We start from the raw sequence: 25,917 nt of genomic DNA on the forward strand, positions 1-25,917 counted from the left end.
GGGCTTGAGGGAAACATTAAGGTTTGTACCTGCCTTTTTAGTCCTAGCCATGATAGCCCCAAGCGGTACTAATATAGGTAGAGGTGTGCCATATGGGGATGATGTATAGCGAGGCAAAGAGCAAGGCTTAAAGGGCTGTGCACCTGCCTGCAGAGATCCTGTTTGGCAGGGCAGGCGCTCAGAGGGTGGCTTGCTAATGGACGTGAACAGTGAACCCCAGCAGCGGGTCCTGCCCCAAGAGATGTGGGGCATGAAGATGATGTTTTGGAAAAGTGGACCCCGTGGTTTGATGTCCAGTTGTTGCTTTTAGGCTCTGCTATATCTAGGGTTTCAGTTTCTCCCTCAGTCTGGTTCCAGCTGTGTTACAGCACTGAGCAGCCCAGTGAATGTTGTCTGTGATGAATGTGTGTGTGCAGTTCACGTAACATAGAGCTACGAAGACTCAGACCAGGGCTTGTCTGGGGAGAAAACATCAGACTAGTGGCTTCAGGCTCCAGTAGTTTTAGCAGCAGTGCAAATTATGCCGTAGACAGGCAGGAGGAGAGAGTCCTGTCTTTTTGGGCTTGACCTGAGGGTTGCCTGTGGCCAGTGCTGGCTCAGGATGGGGCATGGGGCTGTATAAGTGGCCCACTAAAGCATTCTCTGTGGCAGATTGTCACTGAGTGCTATCTCTGGAAGCATTTGATCTTGACCTGTAACAAGGTGACCAACATTATGTCCTCTTCCTACCTAGGTCTTGTAAGGACGTAGCTTTTAAAGCCTATTTTATTTTTGTCATCATTTGAATTGATTCTGAATCTTCCCAGTGTATGTGTTTAATTGATTTAATCTCATGTCCTTTGATAAAGAGACACCAAAGGTCAGAGTGTTAGAAATCTGGTTAAAAATGTGGATTTGCTGCCGGAGAAAAGGATCATGTCACATCTCAGCATTCCCAACTGCCTCTTTAAATATAATGGCTAAAATAATTCCTGCGACTTTAATGATCTGCTGAAATCGGTCTGGACATCTCCCAGACTGAGTGGAATATAATTGAGTGGAATATGATTTCTTTTTGGTAAATCATGGGGCCACACTAGGGTGTGCTTTTTATTCCAATGGGCTTGTTACCTGAAGAGTTCCAGCACGAAACTTCCTACTGAATCTTTCTTTGTTGAGGTCAGAAAGGTTGAAGCTTGAGTTTGATTAAAACCAAGGAAAAACAAGCGCTTGAATTTGTTGATGGATTAGGTCATCTGGTTTGTTTACATCACGGATTTATATGGCCATGAATAATTTAATGATTAACAAAAATTTCTATGTAATTTCAGTAGTTTGGGGTTTTTTTATATAGCTTTGTTATTAATTTTTCCAGAAACAATACATTTTTAACAGAAGTCTGTCATCTTTCAGTTATTTTTATGAGCCAAGGAGAAGCAAGGAAGGTGTTAGAAAAGTTTTGTGAATAATAATTAGCCGAATATTCCTGAACTTTAGGAATTTAGGATTTGATTAGTATATGGAAAATGTATGGGCTGCTTCTCCCTCATTAGTTTATCTCTATTATAACCTAAAAAATGTTTGAAGCTTGAGACTTTTCTAATGATGTTTTAGATGTTCAACAAGTTTGTGCATTTGGAAGCACTTGCAGGGATTTTTCAGCTAAATTAAGGAATTCATTGTTTTATTGAGCTCAGTAGAAGTTTTTCAATTAAGGTTTGAGGTGTAGAAGCGAGTGGAATGTTTCTGGTCACTGGGATAGCGGGTGACAGTTAAATGTTGTTTCTGAAGAGATTCTGTGGGCTGTGACACATCCCCTGACCTCTGTGTATTGGAGGATTTGTTGTTGCTTGCCTTCCTTCTGGTGTTCTGCTCGATTGATCTGCTATGCTTAAAGATACTTCTTAGAACAGGAGGTAAATTATATTTAAGCAACTAAAACGTATCAAGGTAATGCAACTGACAGAAAGTGGTAATAAACTGAAAATATTTATTCTCTCAAAGTTTTGTTCTTTTTCTAGGGAATAATTTCTAGGGCAAAGGACAATATCAAGTACCACTATTAAATCTGAGTATTTCAGAAGTCCTTTCTCTTCAAAATTTGGGAAAGCTCATTTAAAAAAATTAAAAAATACGTAAATAAAGTTTAAGACAAATTAAATACCTTTTTAACCAAACTGAATATATTTTATATACTGTAAATATAATGACTAAATGTAATGACTTGCAAAGGATTTCTGCTAAAAAGAAGCAGCTCAGTAAGAGGATAGTTTTGCCTCTAAAATGTGAAAAGCAGTTTTGAAGTCACCAGATCATGCTGAGTCTGGGGGAGATGAGTATCAATCCCCTGTTATCCCACAATAACAACTTAAGAAATAAAGAGCTTTACAGAAATAAAGAAATATAAGAAATAAAGAGCTTTAAAGAAAATTCAGGGCTTTCTCTCATGGGGACTGCAGAGAAAAAAAAAAAAATCACAGAAATTTGCCTTGTGTTTATTTTCCCCCCTAAGTATGTTGCTCTCTTACTGGCAGGAATGAAAAAGGATAGATTAGAATATTTTCATTTAAAGTGGATTGAATTTTAGAGGATGGAAGTATATGAAGTTCAGGTACATGCCATTATGCAAAAAATACTATAGCACTCTGTGTTCTTTTTTTAATAAAATTTGCTACTATTAAAATGTGGCAACCTATAATGCAGGGTAATAGCATCACATTTATAGCAGAATAGAGTATGCATTCATCTTGCCGTGTGCCAGATGTAGGTAGCCTTGCTATTTGCAGTGGCTTCAGTGTGAGGGCTTACACACATAAGACAAATGTGAATATAAAAAAGTGAAGACCTTGAGAAACTCCTATCCAACTGGCAGCAGGGTAATTTTTAGAGCAATGGCAGTTCTGGGGTCTGAAGAATGCACGTATTTGCTTCTAAATATTAAGTCTGTATTTATTTATTTTTATTAGTAGTAAATAGGAGTAACTGTTGAGTGCTGTTAGGGATTAGAGATAATTGCACTGGGTACAAGGGGGTGGCTCCCCTCTGGAGGATGGTAAGATGGTACCTTGCATGAAGGGGAGTTCTGTGATATGGCTTACAAGAGAGTGGTTCAAAAAGCCTTGTCCTTTGCTGCTGCTCCGTGAATGAGTATTGTCCCCACTTGTTATTGCATGGTATCCCGTCAGTGAACATGGCAATTGCCAGCATGCAGATGTAATACTTGGAAAAACTGCTTTGGTAGTTGGAATTGAGGAGGTAAGAAGTGGTAAGGGCTGCTCACCAGGCCAGGGTTTCCTCCAGGAGCGTGGCTTCTCTAGTAATTACAGTCTGGGAGTATTTTGTACTACACTGAATTAAAATGCTTTCTTTCCCCTCTAAATCTCACTTGCTAGTATAAGGTTAAGACTTTGCTGAAAGTTAGAAAATATTTGTCTGCCTGATGCTTAACAACGATGAGATGGGGATGATTAGGAAAAGTCAATCTGCCAGTCTTATGCTTTTTGACTGGTAATCAGATTGATGAGCAAGTAAATTAAAAAAAAAACACAAACAATTCTAGTTTGTTGACTGTTGGTAGTGCCCGGACCATCCTGGGGTGATCTTGTGGGGTTTGTTACAGTCCAAGAGACAGTTGCCTGAGTCACAAACTTGTCAGTTGGCACAGATAGTTCCATCAAAGTCCAAGGAGTAGCGTTAGTTTGTACCTGCTGGCATCCTGGTTCAGTGTTTCCAAGTCAAACTTGGTTTGGTTAAAAATAAGCATACTGCTTTCTCCGATTTGCTTTTTTAAATCATGTCTTTGAATTGCAGAAATCTCATCAAGTTACTTTCATTTATAGTTAAATTATGCAGAAACAAGACTGAGTCAGTTGGAAGACTGTCATTGTGAGAAGACTTGTCAAGTAAATGGATTGATCTATAGAGACAAAGACTCGTGGGTTGAAGATGATCACTGCAGAAACTGCACATGCAAAGTAAGACTTTCTAAAGAGTTTAAGGAGTAGGACCTAATTAAAACTTGAAAATGGTCCTTGAATACGTAATGTTAACCCTGAGAATTATATTTTTAGTATGCATCTAGTGGCAGTATGAGCAATAGGGAAGGAAATGGTAAAATAAATAAATAAAAATTTGGTATTGCTTATGTGTAAGCTTCATAAATAAAATCTGCTTTCCCTTGACAGCGCTTTCTTCTTTGTTCCAGTTGTATCTGTGAGGACTTGATGGGTTTGGGGTGAAAGTGTGGCATTGTCTGTGTTTGATTTGGAGTTGTTTTTGCTGCAGTAGTTTTTTCAAAAAGGAAGCATTATCTTAATAGTATTCATAGTTGCATTTTGCCTGGTAACAACATGCAGATTCTGGTTTCAGTTTATCACTCTGAAAAACCAAGGAACAGCAAAGAATTAGTATGTAAACCTTGTCTTGTTGAAATTATTTGATAAATATCTGAAGAGAGTCTTTGTTTGCTCAAGAAAATAGAAAAACTGATTGTTAAATATCTCAGAGAGAATTGGCACAGCCTACAGAAAGTGGTGCTTATGTTCTCGTAAAGATGGGCCTGTGTTTTCCACTTAATGTGCTTTGCTCAGGGAACATGAGGTAAAACCAGTCATTTGTATCAAAATGGGGTAGCTCACCTTCTGATGCATTTTGAACCACATTTTGTAGTTGGATAGAATTGAACTTGTTGCTGAAGGATGGGTCTGGAATCCGCAATGCATTTTTGTTTACTTAAGTATTTTTCTGTCTTCTGTATTTGTGTTAAATACTCACTAATTGCAACGGTCATAGTTGAATTTTGTCTTAAAACGCTTTGCTTAGAGTGGAGTTGTGGAGTGCCGAAGGATGTCCTGTCCCCCTCTCGATTGTCCTCCTGATGCTCTCCCAGTGCATGTGGAAAGCCAGTGCTGCAAAATATGCAAGGGTAAGTACATCCCACACGCCTCTTAATTTCCCTATCAAAGCAGAGTTAAACTGGTTCTGAAAGCAGGTGGATTTTATCATGACTTTCATAGGTCTTGGTAATTGAGGTCCCATGAGTCACAGTGGCAAACTTGACTTAAGAAGAAAATAAATAATTGTTGAGAAATGAACAAACTTTGCAAATTTCTAAGATTCTTTTCCTATTGTCAGTGTAAAGTTATTGGTCTACTTGGTTGGGGCTGGAAAGCCTTGCTTGGCTTCAACCTGTACCTCCTGTTGGTGTTGAGGAGCATCAGTCCCATGGTCTGAACATCCTGTAGTGCTGAGTAACAGCCTGAGCTGTTATCTTTCTGCCTGTCTTTTATTTCAGGTTGGAAGCTTGTTCTTTAAAAAAAACACGACAGAATTTCAGACCCTGGGTTAGTGTCACTGTGTGGACTGATAGTTTGCTGTAATTAGTTTCAAACTAAATTAATGAGAAGAAAGTAAAAAAAGTAAAAATTTTGTGATGAATGTTATTGTCAGTTTCCAGTTCCTTCTCCTGGACATGATGGGTGTAACATTCCTGGAAGGAATATTCAGTATTTGTTGCCTTAGTAGGAGTACAAGGGACTGAGACAATATATACGTGGCAATTTTAGCTGAATCCCGGTGCCAGTCTTACCTTCAGAAGCACAAATGATCTTCTGCCCCCTCTATTCTTAGAGATGAGTGAACTCCACCATGAGTTTTTCGCTAATAGACTAAGACAGAGATGTTGAATTATTTTAAGATTCATTAGGAAAATAATAACACTATTTTTAGCATGCTGTCACCTTTCTTCAGTGACTGAATTCATTAGTCCCGTGCACAAACATCCCTTAGCTGTGATCTTGCCCTCGCTCTTGTTTACTCAGGTCATCTCCTTTCTCTCAGCTGTGTCGGCTGAGTGTTCTGCTCGCTGAAAGGTGTTTATGAACGGAGAACTCGAGTGACAAAGTGGCTATGCGGGCCTGTATTTTTTTTTGTCTCAAAATGTTTTTATTTGTAGCATTGAGAGTCTGGAAAGTTCTTTCATGAAACTGGATGCTCCTCGTAACACACCTTTGCTGAGGCGCATGTATGCAGAGGGGTCAGAAGCTGACACAAAGGAATTGCAAGGCACAAAACCGTAGGTGCAACGTAAATCCCCAGAAGTAAACTGTGTTGCTGTTATTTGTAATGGAAAGCCGAACAATCAAACTTGCCTTTTGTCAGTGATTGGCACAAACTTGACTCGTTATTCTGACAAGAACTCAGGATGTCAGTCAATGGGAAGAGATGTATGGAAGTTGATTGAAATTGATTGTAAATGCCAGCTCCTTGACAGAATGATGTGCTGTGGCCACAGTCAGTCATTTTTGGGTAGATAGCAGTAATTGCCGAGGCTTTCCAAAGAGCTGCACTGCAGGTGTTAATTTCCCTGTGCTTTTCCTATTTAGCTCTGATAGAATCATCAGTTGTAATTCGCTGTCTCTAGGGATTATTGAATGGCTGAATTATTGAGCAATGTCCTGTCTTAGCTGAGGGTTAACGAACAAAGTAGCTCTAATGTCTCACATGTTAAGGGTTTTAAAAATGGGGCGGTTCTGTTTTGATCCCTGCCATCTTGTGTTAGCCTTCCAACTAATATTTGACAAAAGACTGTAATTTTGTTTAAAATCTCATCATTTTTCTGAGTCGTGCGTTAACTTGCTTTCTGGCATGTCCATTCTTCTGTTAAACACTGTAATGTCAGCAGAACAGACATAAAGAAAAAGGAAATTTCTCTAACTCCTCTTCTCTCAAAAATAGTTACTGGGATTCCTAGTTTTAAACAAAGCTTCCTCATCTGAAGTTTTCTTCATAAGTGAGATCACAACAACTCAGGCATAAAAACTAGGGCAGCTTTAGAAGAATCAAGGAAATTAGGATGCCACAAGGAAGAAGTCTTTTTTTTTTTTTTTAAATGTATTGTTGATGATGATGGAAACGGTTGTTCTGAAAATCTTGCCCTTTTGGTTTTGTGTTTTGTTTTTTTTTTAAAGAAATGAGCATTTTCAAGAGGGTAAGTTTAAACAAAGTCCTTAGAAGCAAATGTATGTCTGTAAGTTTGTGAAGATTGGTATAGCAGTCCTTTATGTTTAAAATTTTGGAATCAAGCTGGCTGTGACAGTTGTTTCCATGGAATACTCCTTTTGGTATCACCCGTGAGGGGTACACACACACCTGTAAGTGCTTGGCTCCCTTACCTTGGCATCAGGAGAGAAATTGGGGTAAACCAGTTACTAGACAGTCTGTGACTTCTTGTTTTTTCTTTTAAGAACCAACTACTTTGAACACTTTCACTGTGCATGTGCCTTGACTCAGGAAACTTTTAAGGGTTTGTTCAAACTGCAACATAGGATTCGTAGGTTTTAGTTCTGCACACCACAACAAAAAGTTATTTTATCAGCTTTTAGCACTGATCTTGCTAGTACTGTAGAGTGCCTTTGTGACAGATACATCAATCTTGAAATGGATGAGGAGTGCTCACGGTTTCTGGTCTGTTGGTTTGGTTGTGGAGCCAGTTATCTTTAGCAGAAGGGGCAAAACTTCAGACGAGAGTTTTTTAGGAGGAGCTTTCTGTTTCCTGGGAAATATGCTTATTTCATGTGTCTTTTAAGAATATTTTTCTGAAATAAATTTTTACAGTTTGTTGACTCAGAGCCATTCGCTGGATCTAATCCATTTTTGCTGCGCTCCAGCAAGCTGAAAGTTCACCTTTGTGCCCACAAAAAAAAATGTGAAGGTTTAATTGAAATCTGTGCTTATGCTACTCTCTTGATGAACAGTACACTAATAAATGTCTCCAGTTTTTGAAGGGAGTCGTGCAGATCTCTAGTAACACAAAGGCTGTGCCTGATCTACAGAACGTCAGTAATCAAAATATTTTCTATCGAATACTAATAAATTTGGTCCAGTACGTGTTGTCTTCTGCTCTTGCTCCTCCTCTTCAGTTTGGATAAAAGTACTACTTGCTCTTAAAATGAACTGATTCTTAGCTACTTTGTTTATGATTATATGTAATAGTGACTTCTGATGAAAGCAAAATGCTTCATGTTTTTAATGTATTGATACTTTTTCAGTGTATGTGAATACTGGTTTTAGTTTTGTGTTATACCTTCCATTTGTTTACTAATTAAATACTGATTTAATTTATTTATTTTTAATCTCCTGCCTTCTCCTCTCAAATTACAGCAAAGTGTATCTATGGAGGTAAAGTGCTAGCAGAAGGTCAACGAGTATTAACCAAGAGCTGCAGGGAATGTCAAGTAAGTTTCAGTTGTATGAACTTTTCATGATTTTAAATGTACGTGTGGTGGTCAAAAGTGACAGTGATAAGTTAGTGCATTTCTTTAGGCTTCCTTCATGCAACTGTGACATCTGTTGTCTTAAATGGAGACCTTGAAGTCAGTGAAAGCCACAAATATGAAAAGAAGACAGGAATATGACCCTTGCAGGGTAATAAAAAAATAGGGCAAAATGACTCGGAGGGATGTTTTCTCATTTATTTCCACTTCATGAGCTTGAGAAAAAGGCAGCGTCATCTCAAGCCACTTACTAATTTCAGCCAAATTGCTAAGGTGTGAAGGAAGCTGGCTTATATCATTTGAGTTACCCTAGGTTTACCTTAGTTTTATTTAAACTGTACGTAGCCTGGCTAATAATTGAGATAAATTACTAAGTATTGGACTGGGCTGGGGTATTTCTGGGCAAGTTCCTAACACTTAGTCAACTCTAGTCAGTATTGAAGAATGCAGGTAAATGGAGACCACGTTAGATAGGAACATTCAGAGAGTGTTAGTGAGTCTGAGAGTGCTACGTGGGGTGTAGAAACCAGTTGTGGCAGAAATCAGTTGTTGTCGAAACCAGTCTTAGAAGAAGAGAGTAGCAGCAGATGATTATAAAATCCGTTGGTCTCCTGAGACATGTATTGGTTGTGGGTATGTGTGTTCTTAAAATATGATTAACCGCTTCAGAAAGGCACAGCTATTTTAAACACATTTGCTCTCACATGTAATTTTCAAGTATTTTTGGTTTTACATCTTGTTGAATTTGTAGAGGGGGAAGGGTGATAAATGGGAGGCGTACAAATGTTATTGACAGATCAGTGTGCTAGAACAATTATGAAAAACATTTGGAAAAGATGACAATGATCTGGTTATTGTTGTGCTTGTAGCAGAGTGTACAGAGTAGCAATTTTATGTTCACTAATGGAAACGGACAATAACTGGTTGCAGATGTTGTGAAAGCAGCTTGTTACACAGAATTACTTTGCTGTTGTTAGTGTTTAGCTGTAGAGGGGTGCTCAGCAGTGTATATACAAATACGTGGGCAAGGTCATTGCCTTGAAGACAGACTAAGGTGCCTGTTATTTATAATATTACATAGAATGTTTATTTGGGAGGGAAAGTGCCTATATGAAGTAAGATGAGAACAGGAGGATTTTCACATGAAAGTGAAACCAGTTCCACGTCAGTAGAACTTCTCTGTGCTCTAAGAGCATGATATTCATCATTATGAGTATGATAATACATTCCTGAAGATTAAAAGCAAATAGTGACCATCAAATATCTGTCATGGTAGAAATGACTAAAATAATAATGGAAAGAGCTTTTGCATTTTACTTATTGTTAAAGGAAATGGACATGGCAATGCCAATTGCAGTAATGCTGCAGTTTGTTAGTTACATCTTAATGGAGAGTATTGATAAGTACTTGAAACAGAATATATGAACGTAATACTGTGAAAGTAAGTCCATGTTACAACCAAAAGTGAAAAAGGTGTTTCCACAGCTGTGTTTCAAGAAGGCAATGAACCTCACCTGCAAAGTTTGTCATTCTGACTCAGGAGAGTTTTGAAGTGGGTGCTTACATCTACTTCTATGACATGATGTGTTTCTAGACAGGAGGTTCATTCAGTGTGTCTTCAGCATGACCTCCTAAAAGCTGTAAGCAGAACACCTACTTATTTACTGCCTCAACGAGGGGTGCTTACTAGATGAAGGATGAATGGTGACGAGTCAAACTGTGGTGATTGTCATCTTTTTCTATTTGATGCGCGCCTACGGGTGGACAAGGTATTGTGTGAGTAAAGGAAGGGCTTTGTGCTAGGGGAAGGACCATGAAAAATTTAGTAGGGTTTCATTTTCCAGACTTGAAAAACAGACATCAAGTTTGAAAAGCTGTTGATCCATGAAGGAATACAATAGAGAGTACACATCAACTGTCAATTTATTAGGGTTGGTAAAAGATGACTTAAAAATCTTGGGGAGTGGCTCTTGTGTCTGTAAAGGAGGATGCATTTGTAGGTGGGATAGTGTCAAAAAGATCAAGTTGAAATGTCACGTTTTAATTTTTTATTTGAAGACAGTTATTTTACTCCTGCATAGGTACTGATCCAAGCTTAAGAGGCTTTTAACTTCTATATTTTTTCTGTCTTACAAAACTAATAATACTGATGGATCCAGATACATCAAAGATTTTATTTATCAGGCTGTGAGCAGGTTTTTATTTATTTCTGAAAACTAATCCAGACTAAATATGTATTTATGATGCACATCCTCTTAACCATAAGCACAGATGTTACTGATAGACAGCCATTCCCAGCTGGAATCCTGCCCACAAGCACTCTCTAGATAAATCTACAGTGCCAAAATGACAAAATGAGCGCACAGGTGTTTCTAAGAATCACAGAATGGTTTAGGTTGGAAGGGACCTCTGGAGGACATCTTGTCCAATTCCCCTGCTGGAGGAACCTAGAGCTGGTTGCCCAGACGGCTTTTGAGTGTCTCCAAGGATGGAAACTCCACAATCCCTCTGGGCAGCCTGTGTTGGTGTTTGGTCTTCCTCACAGTGAAAAATTGTTTCCTGATGTTCAGACAGAGTCTTCTGTGTTTCAGTTTGTGCTGGTTGTATCTGGTCTCGTCACTGGGAACCGTTGAAAAGAGCCTGACTCTGTCCTCTTTGTACTCTCCCTTTAGGTAGTTGTATGCCTTGGGTAAGGTCTGCCTGAGCCTTCAGGAGAAACAGTCCCAACTCTCCACCTTTCCTCCTGTGGGAGATGCTCCAGTCCCTTACTTGTCCTCATGGCCCTTGGCCAGTCTCTCTCCAGTTGTTCCCTCTCTCTTGTACTGGGGAGGCCAGAACAGAGCCAGCACTCCAGGTGTGGCCTCACAAGCACTGAGCAGAGGAGAAGGATTATCTCCCTTGATCTTCTGGCAATACTTTGCCTCATGTAGCCCAAGTTACCGTTAGCCTTTTTGGCCACAAGGGTACGTGACTGGCTCATGTTCATCTTGGTGTTTGTCAGGACTCCCAGGTCCTTTTCTGCAAAGCTGCTTTGTAGCAGGGTGACCCCAGCACGTGCTGGTGGAGGAGTTGTTCTTTCCCAGGTGCAGGACTTTGCACTTCTCCTTGTTAAACTTCTTGGGGTTCCTGTTGGCCCGTTTCTCCAGCCTGTTGAAATCCACTAAAAAGTGCCAGTGTGTTTGTGCTTTACAAAATTGCCCCTTTCTGCATTCAGTAAGGGGTTATTTTGGCTTGTGGATTTACCAATAGGGTGACGTGGCTTATTTGAAGTCAATGGAAAGAATTCTTTAACTTCTGCTGGATCGAGAGTTTACTGCTCATGGGCTGGCTTCTGGTTAATGCCTGAGAATGGCACGATGCCTGTTCATGACTGGACAATGTGTTTGACAGCAAAGGAGAAATTCCTTTTCATTAATGCTGGGAGCAGGCAGTCCAAGAGTGCCACACAAACACTAGGGAGATAGACAGGGATCTGCTGACTTTGAGAAAGCTTGGCTAATAAGTTTTTTGCAAAGATAAGGAACGACGTGGTTCCTAGAGTGACAGCTAAGGACACTATTTAGGACTTTCTCCTGAAAGGCTGATCGACAACAGCTAAAAGAAAAGGGGGGAAAAAAGTCCCAAACAACAATAAAAAAACAAAATAACATCATCTGAAATCTTGCTATTATTTTCTAAAGCCAATCATCTGAGAGGAGCTGCTTGCGGTTCAGATTTTCACTGCATGCCGCTGATTAGTCTTATAGCCAATTATTTTTTATGTACTCACTTTTGTAATTACAAGAAATTAAATTATCTTCTTGTATATGTTTGACTCCAGATCTCATTCTCTGTGAATTTTATGTCACAGTTGGCGCTTGACCTATTTATTCCAGAAGAATGTCTTTTTGACATCTATTTCTGTCCAGATTCTGTGACTGCCTATGTGAATTGAGAATTAAAAAGTTAGTGATTTTTTTTTAAGGCTGCCTGAAGCAATAATTCTGAAGTGTGAACTATTCTTACGTATCTCAGTGGATAAAATCTGGAATCTAATGATGATAAATCTTGTAATTGAATCTGTACTAGTTTATAACAAATTGGTTTTAATCCAAAGAATACTCAACATGGAAACATTTTAATTGTTTTAAAACTTAATTAGAAATATGTTTGATTTGTTTTCCCAAGATGCAAATTCTGCAGAAAATGGAAAACTTTAGGGAAATAAAATGTTACTTCATTAAATGAATGGAATTCTCACCTTGTGTTTTTTTAGCTCCTTATGATTCACTAAAGAAGAACTTTGGCTTTTGGACTGATCCTGATCACTGTTAAGACTTTTATACGATTTCTTGATTTCTTGCCCTCGTTTTGACCAGATTTATTGTCAGTCAATGCTTTTTGTCCATATGTTGACATATCGTACCCTTTCTGCTGCGGTTGTCTTGTCTGAGCTTGAATAAGCCATGAGTTACAGCCAGAGCTTTTCCAGCTGGTAGTTTGATAACATGATAGTAAATGACGGCTCAGTGTGGCTGGTTCTTTTATCACCTTTGCTGCTGCAGCTGCACAGGCAACCGTGGGGCAACCTCCCGTTCACTTATGGAAGCGAGATCAGAAGGAGATCTAATACCTCCATTAACTTCACTGTTCTTGTGTGGGCACTTGTTTCAGTGATGCATTGCCGTATCTGATACTGTAGGGAGCTGCTTCTTTTTTTTATTTTTTTTTATAAAATAGAGCACTCGATGCCTGTAGGGTTTTTTATTTTATTTTTTGTGACGGCAACTGATGCAACTTGCCAGTAAAGACAATTGGGAAGGAGAAAAAGGGCTTGGGCCTGCTCGGCCTTCAGATTGCAGTCTCAGCAGCCGTGACGAGGAGCGAGTGTAGACCAGTCTGTTTGCGCTCCCTGGGTCTGCTGCGCTGCTCAGTTGGGAGTCCTGCGAGCTGCCGGGCACCTTCTGCATCATTTCTGTGCATCATTGGCCCCTTGTTGGCTCTGCAGGCGTTTCTGGGTACAAAGCTGTGCAGGGCAGCTTGATGCTGTGAGAGCGAATTGTGGAGCCCCAAGCGACTCGGCTGACTCTGTGTGGCACGGCTGGTGAGGCTCATTACCAGCAAAGAGCTTTACCTCTGCTGGTTCCAGCACCTGAGCTGGTCTTTTGGCGTGGTGTGGCACAGTGTCTTGTAGATGTGAAAGCAACCTTCTGCCTCTCTATAGGGGTGTTTCTTTGCACGGGGGAGACACGTAGGTATTGTCAATATCCTCTGTTCATGTCACCTATCTGATTCCTCAGATTATGAGAACCAAGGCTTTAATATGCCTAATTGTCATCTTTTTTTTAGCATTGGTTTTCTTAGCCCTAGATGTGTTTGGATCATATTTTTAAACTTTCCTCTGCAATTACAGGAGCTAGAAAATGTCATTTATTTTTTTGAAGAAAGCAGAAATTCTAGTTCCATCTTTTCATTCCACCATCTGCCACCAGGCATCATGAAAAATAGTTTGGGAGGAATGAGGGCTAGATTGATATCAAAGAGCTGTATGGGCAATACAGCAGGCTGCCTGCTTTCTTAGTAGAGTTTCACAGCCCTTAGGAAAATGGGATTACTCAGGTGTGGACGGTCATGGTGGGATAGTTATTGTAGCTCCTACTGAGCAAAAATCCTGGTTGTTTATCTCTGCTCCCTTTGCCAGTTCTCAGTGGTGGCGTAGCTGCAGAAGGGATGCTGAAGAGGTAAATTGTGAGGTGGGGAAGGCTGGAGCGGGGGATAAGAGCAAAGAGGAGGCTATTTTGGGACAAGATCTTAAGAAGCAGCTAAGAACAGGACAGCTGTTTGGTCAGGAGACATGGTGAAGCTGATTTCCTGGATGGGAAGATGGTGGAGTAAAAATCGGAATGTAAAATCTCCCCAGAAAGGCTCTGTCTTTCTTTTATTGTAGAAAATTTCTACCAGCAAATAGACGTCCCATGCATAGTCTTACCCTAAATCTAGCAGAAATCAAAATCATAGAAATATTTTGACCTTGATTGACGTTTTATACTATAATATCTATGTGGATGCTTCAGGATAGGATTTTGCTTTGCCATACCTTTGAAGGGACCTAATTGTTGGAAATTAGGTGATCAGTAATTCTAAAGAACAGGCCCTGTTAATTTGACACAACAGAACAACACAGTGAAAATGTTGGTCTTCTACCTGCTGTGTGTGTTTGAGTTGAAGTTACGTAGTTATGTAGAGTCATGTAGAAGATGCAAGAGGAGTAAAACTTGGACTTGCATAAGGTGGGAAAACTGTCTTTAACAAAAACCTGGAGTGAAATTCTTTAATTACGTGAGATAATTAGAAGGAAAATAACTTTGTTTGGAAATAATGCATTTGGAAAACCTACTACAGAATTTTGAACTGCTTAAGTGCCTTTTTTTTTTTTATTATTTCAATTCTGGTCATAGAAATGTCCTTGTAGATTACTTTGTTTTCAGTGTTGTGGTGGAAAGAATGAATTTAGCTTGCTGCCTGCTAGTTGATGAGTGTTGTAACTAGAGGTTAGTAGAGGTATAGATTGAAAATTATGTGATCCCCTTGCTGTTGCACGTTTTCATCAATGTCTTTTTAAAAAATGTTGTTTATTTTCAGAATGGAGTTTTAGTAAAAGTAACAGAGACTTGTCCACCATTGAACTGCTCAGAAAAAGATCACGTTCTTCCGGAGAACCAGTGTTGCAGTGTTTGTAGAGGTAAGTCAGAGACTGTGCATGCTTGGAAGGAATGTAAGCTGCTGGTTCAACAGGGGGATACACTGGAAGGAAGAAATCCTTTTTAATGAGATAGTGGGTACCTCTGTAAACCTGAGTCTATAATTAGCCCTCAGGTAAAACCAGTCTTTGATATTCCTTTGGGTAGAAGACTTACCAGGTACAAAGCTGTAATGTCTCTGAATTAGAGGAAGAGTTAGGGGAGAAACGGCCCAGTATCTCTTAAGAATTCCCATTAGGAAGAAGTTATGTCTGAAAAAGAGAGATTTCACATTGCTTGAACTCGTAACTGCACTGAACGTACAGGGTTTCAGAAATGGGTTTTTAAGCTATTTTAAAATGACAATAATAATAATGTTAATATTCCAGTTTGATGGACATTTTGAGCTGGATTTGGATCTGAGTACTCTCAGGACTTCCTTATTAATGAAGCTGGACAGTTACAGAGTAAAAATGGAAAAATAACCCTGGAGCTCAGAACCCTATTTCTTGTCCTTCCAGTGGGGTGTTGTGATGCAGATTCCTCTCGCGTGTTCCCCTTCAACCCTTGTAAATCTTGGTTGTGTGCTGGACCAGACTGAACAAGCAATAGCTGAAATCTTAGTTGAGGAAATCCCCTTAAACGAGGAAGATGCAATTATCACAAGGCTAGAGACCTTGAACAAGCTTTAAGAAGAAAGTGTGTTGTCGTTGTGAGCTGTTGGGTGAAAGGTGTTGGAATACTCATTCCCTGAGTGTGCCTGTACTGCACCTCTGTTCCACACCTCTCCCTTGGTGCTGAGTCTCAGCTGAGCTTAAGGGGAGCCTGGGCTCTCTGAGCAGGATTTGCCCGTCAGCTTTTAGGGGAGCACCTCGGAAATGCCAAGCAAGAGGCACGCCAAATGAGCGTTAGGCTTTTCCAGGCTTAGATGGTTATCGGGGCCTGCTGGACTGCTGCTTCTCTTGCCTCTGGTGGCATTGTAGATGCCAACGAAGGGGCTCTGAATCTCTCCCTTACCCAGTAAATATTAATTAATAAATGCACATATTTGCTAAGGCCTTGAACTTGCAATCATATGCACGGGGTTGCAGGGGCCAGTGTGTTTGAGACTGCTTGCTGGGTGATGGTCTAAGAAAATACACATTCATTTTTTAAGGAGTTTCTAGAAACATCTGTAACTATTTAAGCAAGCAGTAAATGTTGCTTCTTTGTCCCTCAGAGGACTTGGTGTCTTAATGATACTTCTTAACAGATGGCTCAGTTTGATGGAGTGCGGTACTGGAAAAGCTATCTTCATTACTTAAAAGCATTAGAAATCTGAAAGCTTCAAAGTTGATGAGAGACAAGTTCTGTAATTATTCCGTTCTATATGATTGTTAATGATAGGTACTCTTTTTAGGTATTCATCCCCAAACTATTTTTATTATTTATAAAGTAGCATGAATATGTATACTTACGTGATGGTCTCTGGGAGCAAAGGAAGGAATTGTACTTTCACTTCTATGAATTCTGATACGTGGTGCTTTCAAATTGATACATTGAACTTCTCCTTCAGTTCTGCTTTAGCTGACTGCTAAAACAGTACCGCCTCCTGCTGTATTTCATCTTTGCTTTTTAAAATTCTTTTGAAAATTGTGCTTAAAGATGTCATTAATTTTGTCAACTTTTCAAAGGCATAAATTGAAGTTAGCGCTCCTAAATGGCTTTGTATATCTTGAAGTAGAATATATGCTGCTTGACACTTTTAGTTCCGTTGCATGTAACCCAAAGTGGTAGTATATAATTTTATCATATGTAGAGTGATGGTGTTAAAAATGGATATCTATTAATAATTCCATATTTGGTACAGGTTTTATCATGCAAACAGGTGCCCTCTGCTATGGCAGCAGGCCACAGTTTCTGGTCCTGTCCTGTGCCAGCATATTCTTTACTGGGAAAGGATCGAGTGCTTCTCCATTTTGCTCTAATGACCTCTTTCAGAGATTGTATTCAGCTTTTATTGTTGAAGCAAAAGCAGTGAGGAAGAAATATTGTAGTAACTATAGTCCTGAGTTACCAGAGCGTTTATTGGAAGCCCACGTGGATCATTTGCACATCATGTGCAAATTTCACATTTTATATATGATGATACAGAGAATTCTTTGCATTGGCCCTTAGCTAGACCTCTAGCTGGTCACCAGGGTGATTAGTAAGCATTTACTAGCAACGTTAAATGAGAACAATAATTCTACATAAAGTTTCTCAGTGCATACTAGTGACTGGTAGGTTCTGTTTTTGCATCAGCTTGTACTTGCTGTGGTATCTAGTTGTTGAAACAGAAAACTTCTTCTGAATTTCATGCTCTGCAGAATTATAGAATATCTTTACTGGATTGGGCAAGGGTGAGAGGTTTGCAGCTTGTGCTTTTCTAGCTGCAGCAAAGGAATTTCCATTTAATGAAAGGATAAATGTGGGGAATCAACAGAAGGGAAAAAACAGAGAAATGCGGAAATTTCATGATGCTGTGGTGTGAGACTGTACCCTCTTCAGGGATCTCTGTAATATCTACTACAATAATAGCTAAGTGCCTAAAATAAAGTAGGGTATGCAAGGTGACAAATAGATCTGTGGTGTTTATGGTGATAGAAATTGGGAGTCAGCAGAGGACTGAGTTGAATACTGTAATGTACACCGCTGGTGGGCTTCCTAGATAGCCATTATTGTTTGTAAGTGGTTAGAAAAGCAAAGGCAGCAAATAATACCTTTTCTTCCCCAGGTTTGCTACATGAGTTTATAGCATAGCAAAAGCTAATCTATTTTTAAAGCCAATTTCTAGATTTCAGTCAAGTGATTGTGTAAGGGGTACAGCAAGGCAGGTGCAGTATGGAAGAACTCTGCTCTACAGTGACAGCTTATTTTTGTGATTTGATGTACACGAATGCAAAAATGGGCCTCGTATGTAGGCTCTATCCTTGTATGTTATGTAGAGTATATCTAGTTTTGCCCTTCATCTTTGTGCTTTAATATAAATGTCTGCTTGAACTATGGGGCTACTTTATACTTTTCAGCAGGAGAGTGTGGTATTATGAAGCTCTCTTCTTCAGCTTACAGAAATTTTAGTTAATTTTAAAATTTTACAAAGAATCATTGTGTAACAAAATGTATTTTTTATTACTTTTTTGAGAATCAGTCATTTTTCTTACAGCATGGCTGCTACATTTTTTATAGCCCAGGGACAAATCTAATACAAAAAAAAATAGTGTCATAAAAGTGTTTTATTGTTCCCTTTAGCTGTTTTTCTCTTTGCCAAAGAGAGTGTATAATTTTGAAAGAGTGGATTTTTCCTCTTTTGACTGAGTGATTCAAATCAAGTTTCATGAGAGAATTTTTATGTTGTTATGCTCACAATTTCAGTAGGTAAGAATAGCCTTAACAGCCCGAGCAGCTTCAGTCACGCTCCCCTTCAAAGGGAAAGTGTGAGGAAATAACAAAGTAGTGAGAGCTGTTTGGTTTCTGGGGAGAGTAACTTGTATTTGCTGTCCTGTAAGATGGTTTGGCTGATGGTTTGGCTTGACTGCTGATGTGGTTAAAAGGAAGCGGAGGGTCCTACTGGCGAGCTGAAGTGTGTGTTTCATGGCAGGGAACAGCATTTAAATCTAAAAGTGGGGCTTCTGCCAGCCTTATTTGTGTTGCTTTGTTTTGTTATAAGGAGGTTTTCATTCTTTCAATGAGAGGCTGAGAAGGCTCTTCAGTTAGCACATTTCTCACCTCTCCCTGTCTAGTGGTGAAACTGAGTTTTGCTTTTTCAGAAATTGAACGTTTCTCATTCATTGCTGTGAGGTGTGAGTTACTTCAAGCTTTTAGTTTCATTAAGATTTAATGGCGATCGATAAATATGAATTAGTTAATTTCTAAACATATTTATAAGGATTTAGAAGAGCTTTATGTCTGAAAGCTCGTTAGGCTATGCAGTACCATTTTTCTAATGCACACAAATAAGCAGTATGAAATAATGTCTGCATTGATAGAGCAGCTTGAAAGAATTCCTGGAGTTACTGTTTTATGTCCGACCACTGAGTTCTGGGACCACAGTCTCTGAAGGCATGAAAACTGCTGTTTGAAGTGCTTCGTTGCTCATGAGTCATTAAAAACTGATTCAGATCATGAAAGGGTGTATTTCCTAGTGCAATTTTTATGCCTCTTCCTATGAGTTGTCCCCCAGATTTACTTTGTGCGTTTATGTAGTAACTGTGGGGTTAAATCATAACAACAGTAAAGATTTTGAGCTTGAAATTACTTTGGACCTTTTGAACATTGCTAATGCAATTAATGGAAACATCATCAGCGTTCTCTTTAGAAGCCTCTTAAATGTGAAACAGTAAAGTGTGGATTGCTGAAGGGTAACTTCTTGAACAACAGGAGAACGGGGCTTTTACAGTTTCTGAAGAGAACAGCTAGGGGTACTGCAAGAAGCACAGAAAGCATTACAGATGTTATAAGGAAACCCTCAGAAAAATGGGAGGGGCCACATTGCCCATAAAAAAAGTAGGAAGAAACATGGATAGAATGTATTGATTCCAGCTGCAGTCTTGAATGACTTGTTGCATTCTTCAATCGGTAATTAAGCCAAATTACCAAATATGTTAGGCACTTAAAAAACGGGAAGACAGCACAAAACAGCTTGACATACTGCTCTGGAAATGTGGACGCTGGAAACTGGAACCTGAAGACGTTGAGAAGCTTGGAAAAGTCAAATCAATGTTCAAGTGTCTCAAAATGGAATAAATGTTTAATTTTAGGCAATCTGACTTGGGATCACTAAGTCTTAGCCAGTTGTGCAGTTCCTGATGCTGCAGAAGTTAGAGTTTTATGTCTGCTAGCATGAAATCTGATCTTTTTCAGATTTGTCTGAATACAGTTGTTAATGGTTATTCTGCAGCCAAAAGAAAGAAGTAGAAAGATACAAATATGTTCTTTAAGAAAAACTGGAGCAAACATTTCAGCAGCCTTGATAAGGAAGAGAGCAATGTTACCAGAAATGTTTGGGGAAGGAACAGAGGTCATCAGGCCCATCAAAAATCTAACCACACTCTTCAATATTTAATTCCCCTGTTGGTAGTATCTAATTGTATCTTGAATATTTTGAATGACTTTGAAGGGCTGTTGTGCACATTTATGACTTTGTGTGTCTGTGTGAGGGGAAAATGGTTTCTGACATCTGTTGTGAATGTGTTTATCTGTAATTTTAATTCATGCTCACTTGCCTTGTCATCTGTGTTGGCCAGAAATTAGTTTAGATTATCAGAACTCTTTAAGATTTTGTGTGCTTCTGTCAAATCCTCTCCAGTTGCCTGCTTGCTCAGATGTGATGATTCTATTTTAAGCCATTTCTTATGCTTAGACTGGGGCTGACTGCCTCAGATAAGACTTTGCAGAATATTCTGAAGTCTCAGTCATTCAGTTATTTTCACCTGGGCAATCGGAATGCCTGCCCTCTGCTAGCTGCCACCCATGGCTGAGATTCAGACATCCCACTTGCAGTATCAACGGGTGGTTTTGCCATCTGTGTAGATATTTTAAAGGAGATCTATAACCCATTTCACACCAAACAATTAATAAAAACAGGGCATTTGCGTTCTTTTCCATTCTGCTTGCTTGGGGATAAGTAATTGCTCCCGTCAGTAGATCGGCCGTGGACAGAGTGATGTTTAAGTCAGTGCATAGGTCCCTCCCTGTTTAGTTGGGAATAGAAGTGTGATCGTTGCAGTCAGTGGCCCTGTGTAGAAGCCTGACTGTTTTGCTGAGTAAGAGGGAATTAAAAGATTTAGCTAAATTAGACCTTGAATTGGGATTGTTAAAGGTGAGAGCAACACAGCTAGCTTATTTTTTCACGTTGCAGTCCAAATATCATAGAATCACAGAATCGTCTGGGTGGAAGGGACCTTAAAGATCATCTAGTCCAACCATCAACCTAAACCTGACCCAAAAAAACCCCAAAAAACCAAACCAACCACAACACAAAACAAAACACAAAAACATACCACTAAACCATATTCCTGAGGACCGTGTCAACCCATCTTTTGAACACCTCCAGGGATGGTGCCTCAACCACTTCCCTGGGCAGTCTATTCCAATGCTGGATAACCCTTTCTGTGAAGAAATGTTTCCTAATATCCAATCTAAAGCTCCCCTGGCGCAACTTGAGGCCATTTCCTCTTGTTCTATTTCCTGTGACTTGGGAGACGAGACAGGCCCCCGCTTCTCTACACCCCCGCTTCAGGTAGTTATAGAGCACGATAAGGTCTCCCCTCAGCCTCCTCTTTTCCAGGCTGAACAACCCCAGCTCCCTCAGCCTCTCCTCATAACACTTACTCTCCAGACCCCTCACCAGCTTCCTTGCCCTTCTCTGGACCCACTCCAGCCCCTCAATGTCTTTTTTGTGGGAAGGGGCCTAAAACTGGACAGAGACCTTGATGTGGGGCCTCACCAGTGCCTGAGCAGAGGGGGACCATCACCTCCCGAGTCCTATTCACCACACTGTTCCTGACACAGGCCAGGATGCTGGTGGCCTTCTTGGCCACCTGGGCACACTGCTGGCTCACGTTCAGCCCACAGGCCACCCACACCCCCAGGGCCTTTTCTGCCAGGCAGCTCCAGCCACTCTGCCCCCAGCCTGGAGCGCTGCAGGGGGTTGGTAGGACCCAAGGGCAGGACCCAGCACTAGGCCTTGTGGAACCTCATTCTCAGCGTGGGGCCTCACCAGTGCCCGAGTAGAGGGGGACCATTACCTCCCGAGTCCTACTGCCCACACTGTTCCTGACACAGGCCAGGATGCTGGTGGCCGTCTTGGCCACCTGGGCACACTGCTGGCTCATGTTCAGCCCACAGGCCACCAACACCCCCAGGGCCTTTTCTGCCAGGCACCTCTCCAGCCATTCCTCCCAAAGCCTGGAGCGCTGCCTGGGGTTGGTGGGACCCAAGGGCAGGACCCGGCACTTGGTCTTATTGAAACTCATCCCATTGGTCTCAGCCCATCCATCCGGCCTGTCCAGATCTCTCTGCAAAGCCTCTCTACCCTCCAGCAGGTCGACACTGCCACCCAGCTTGGTGTTGTCTGCGAACTTACTGAGGGTGCACTCAATCCCCTCGTCCAGATCATTGATAAAGATATTAAAGAGAACGGGTCCCAGTACCAAGCCCTGGGGGACGCCACTCGTGACTGGCCGCCAACTGGATTTAACTCCATTCACCACCACTCTCTGGGCCTGGCCCTCCAGCCAGTTTTTAACCCAGCGGAGAGTATTCCCATCTAAGCCATGAAGAGCTTTGCATGAGCAGGTCACCATATGAGGTGGCCTTTATTTGCCAAGAGCAAGAAAAGCACTCGGGCCCAGTATGTACTGAGATAAAGTAGATAGCATTTTATTCCATTTTTACTTCCAGAACCCCAGCGGGGGAGAAGGTAGACCAGGGCCTAAGAAAGGCAAGAACCAGCCAGGCTTCCTTGGTGTGCGCCTCTTGACTCCTTGGAAATGCTAAATGTGCATCTTCACTGCAAAAGAAAAGTACTTGGACAAGCTTCTGATCCAATCAATGGTGTACCTGCTCTGACAGAGGCACAGTGAACCCACTCTATAACATTAAGTCCTTTTTTTTTTTTTTTTCCTGCTGGTTAACCCTAAATTAATTTGTTTTGGAAAAGCTTGGTTACTTACAGTGCTGTGGCACCTTGCTTGCCCTTAACCAGAATGGCTTCTGGTTTCCACTTAGAGAGGTATTGTACAAGTTTTCTGAAATGATATGGGAAAGTGAAGTTGAGTCACTTTTAGTCAGCATTTTTAAAAGGCAAACAGTGTTTCACAGGTCTCTTATAATAACAAATGCCAGGAAAATCTAGGGATGTAGTAGGTGTTCTCTCATTGTGTATTTCTAATGAGGAGAACAATAAAATGCTCTTTAGAGCCTCTGATTACGCAAGTTACAGAACTGGAGCGTTACTTATTTCTTCTATGCTCTTTTAACAGCCTTCAAGCTTGAAAACATAAGAAAGAGTCTGATTCTGAATCGAGGCAATTCATATTTGAGTTGATAAGAAAGGAAGAAAAGCAACAGATTATTTTCCAGAGAATTTTTAAAAAAAGGTGACAGCTCTAGTGGTAGAAAGTGGAGAGTTCGGGTAGTCATCATATCTACTGATGAATTTCAGAGGTGGCAAATAATCGGTGAAGAACTCATAGGGCAATGATGTGATGCTGAAAACTAATCAGCAGCTATTGCCTGGGAGAAAGTGCTGTTAGAGAAGAGTGGTTGATCTGAGACTCAGGACTTGCGATGAAAAATTAACCCTGAGAAGCCATCCCTTTGGCTACTTGTGTTAAATTTGCCGTGAACTGATCACAAGGTAAAATGTTGACTCACTGGGATAAAAACAGCCTAGAAACAAAGTTTTTTTGGTGCATAAAGTCATAACTAAAAAATGCTGAGAAAGATGAAATAATTTTTACAGGGTTAGATGAGAAGGAAATAAATATTAATAACTTATTCTAAGACAGTAGTGACAATCCACACTAAAATGGGGTATTTTTATAGTGCCTAGCTTAACACACTGATATGTTACATTGGTTCCGAGTAGTACTATCTACCAATAATAAGCAAATATAAAACTGATACAAAGGAGAATTATTATTCTCAAGAAGCAGGAAATGGACTAGGATGACATAGTCTTAGGGGAAACAGTGACAAAGAGAACGTTACCAAATTTGCTGCCTCTTGGATATTATCTAGAATGCCAACAGACTAGTAATCCTACTTGGGGAGTAGAAATTAGATGTTGAATGGATAAGTTTGGGGAGATGGGTTCCAGTGTTCAGTTTGGATTATAATTATCAAGGCAAAAATGGAAGTCAAATACTGGGATTGCATAAATGGCTAAAGGCAGTGTAACTGCATCTTTTCTTACCAGTATAAAATGTACCTAGGCTTGACAAGGCTGTATCTGGAATACTTGAGTGGTTTTCACCAGACTGTGAAGTGAATGAAGACTAGACCCGCAGTTTTCATTAACAGACTTGGTTGTGTTTTGCCAGTTGGATTACAATGAAAGAAAGAACTAACTAAGCACAAGGAAGATATCTTGGTTGTTAATAAAATGAATCTGACATGAAGTGTAGAGTTGGACATTGACACCGAGACAGCGTCCTCCTTGGTAACAAGTGTTACATCTTTAAAAAAGGGATCTTGCAACCCGGTGTTAGATGATCAGACTCCGTGCACTCCAGATAAGTTGGAGTACGCTGAAGTGACAAAACCTGAGTTTTAAATTAGTAGATGACTGAAGTGCCTGTTTAAAAACAAATAAAAGAACCCTCAATGGGCAGCAGCTTCAGGATAGCCCTTTGAGAATGTGCTTACTGTAGATGAAAAATATATTAAGTATAAGCTAAAATCTTCCGAAGTTCTTAAAAGAATATCAAAACAAGGGATACGAACAAAGATCTGAATCTGGCGTTTAGAACTTGGAAGTCCAGGTTGTCTTTTTCTTAGCTGTCTTTAGGGGCTGTGAGGAAAGTTTAGGATCAGTGAACTAGAACTTTTAGTTTGCTTCTTTATGACCAGGCCGAATTGGCAGAAGCTGTTCTTGTATTCATATAAGCACAAGCTGGAATACAAGTAGCTGATGGTTTGTCTGGGTTTCTGGTTTCCCTCCTTCCAGAAGAGAAAATGCAGAAAATATAAGAATTACAAAAAAGACTTCTTATCTCTCAGGCAAATGGATATTGACTGTTGGATATTAAGAGAGAAAAATCCACCAAAAATACACCAACGGTGGGGCAATAGGGGTATATCCTGTTGTCAAATTCTGTAAGGTATTTAGTTGTCTCTTATAGTACTTCCAGTGGAGTGCCTTTAAAGAGATAAAGTTGCAATTACTTTCACTTTAGACTTCAGCAGAGAGAGATTTTTGACACATCTCTGAGAAATATTGAAGATCAGGAAGAAAAAACTTCAGCCAGTAGTGCCTTTATAGAAGGAAGTGGGAAAGTTCATCATGTTTTTAGAAGTGACTTCGTACACGATAAAAGAAACTGTTCACCAAGAAACTCCTGAGAATTTGTCAAGGAAAAAGGAGAGATTATTAAAAATTCTCACCTATAGAACACGATGCATGGATTAATTATAAGCTGTAGAAACAATGCAGGTAGCTTTTGATGACAGGATTACAAGGAGGTGTGTGAGGTTGTTTTGACTACCAGTACAGTTTTATGTTCTAACACAGTGTCTCATTTTTGCTCTTCTAAAAGCATGTGTGATTATGCGTAATAAGAGAATTGTGAAGGATTTTTTTTTTTATATTACACTTCATTATCCTTTTGGTGTAAGTTAGCATTTCACTTCTTGGCGATTGGAGATAAGGTGGCATTTTATCCTACATAGGTTCAGCAGAAGACTAATGCATTGTCAGGGCTTCCTGCTTTGAAGTTGTCTCTTCCCCTGACTAAAACTAGTCATACAAATATATTTTTGAAGAAAATGGTTTTAGTGAGAATGAATTGATTAAGAAATCCAAAAAGCCTGTGTGCAGCAGATGGGTTTATAGAGAGAATTTCTGGAGTGTAACGTGCCAAAGTTTTTCAGAGCGATACAGTTGATTTGTATTAAACCTGAATATCTGAAATAAACATGTTTTAATAGCAGGTTGCATGTTCCTTGCATTTCAGGCCACAACTTTTGTGCAGAGGGACACAGATGCGGTGAAAATTCAGAGTGCAAAAACTGGAACACAAAGGCTACTTGTGAATGCAAGAATGGTTATCTCTCTGTCCAAGGGGACTCCGCGTATTGTGAAGGTAAACAAAATATTCAAAGACTTGTTCTCTACTCAGGAACAGCGTATTAAATAAATGGTCGGTGAATTACTTCCATGGCAAAGTTCAGTTTCATGATGGCGAATATCACAAGGGCCCTTT

The 25,917-nt window shown here is 40.1% G+C and overlaps 1 protein-coding gene across 1 annotated transcript in view; it reads left to right on the plus strand.

The window, feature by feature from the left end:
• NELL1 (neural EGFL like 1) overlaps positions 1 to 25,917 on the plus strand; it is a gene marked incomplete at its 3' end in the record, with an annotated part of 158,144 nt that overhangs the window by 70,520 nt on the left and 61,707 nt on the right. Inside the window, exons 8-12 of the mRNA XM_014951584.1 lie at positions 3,819 to 3,953; positions 4,801 to 4,903; positions 8,140 to 8,213; positions 14,874 to 14,973; positions 25,669 to 25,797. Of these exons, the coding sequence (XP_014807070.1) occupies positions 3,819 to 3,953; positions 4,801 to 4,903; positions 8,140 to 8,213; positions 14,874 to 14,973; positions 25,669 to 25,797 (541 nt within the window). The remainder of the gene's footprint in view (positions 1 to 3,818; positions 3,954 to 4,800; positions 4,904 to 8,139; positions 8,214 to 14,873; positions 14,974 to 25,668; positions 25,798 to 25,917) is intronic.

The sequence above is a fragment of the Calidris pugnax genome, unplaced genomic scaffold (assembly GCF_001431845.1).
Source record: "Calidris pugnax isolate Ruff unplaced genomic scaffold, ASM143184v1 scaffold183, whole genome shotgun sequence".
Taxonomy (NCBI): domain Eukaryota; kingdom Metazoa; phylum Chordata; class Aves; order Charadriiformes; family Scolopacidae; genus Calidris; species Calidris pugnax.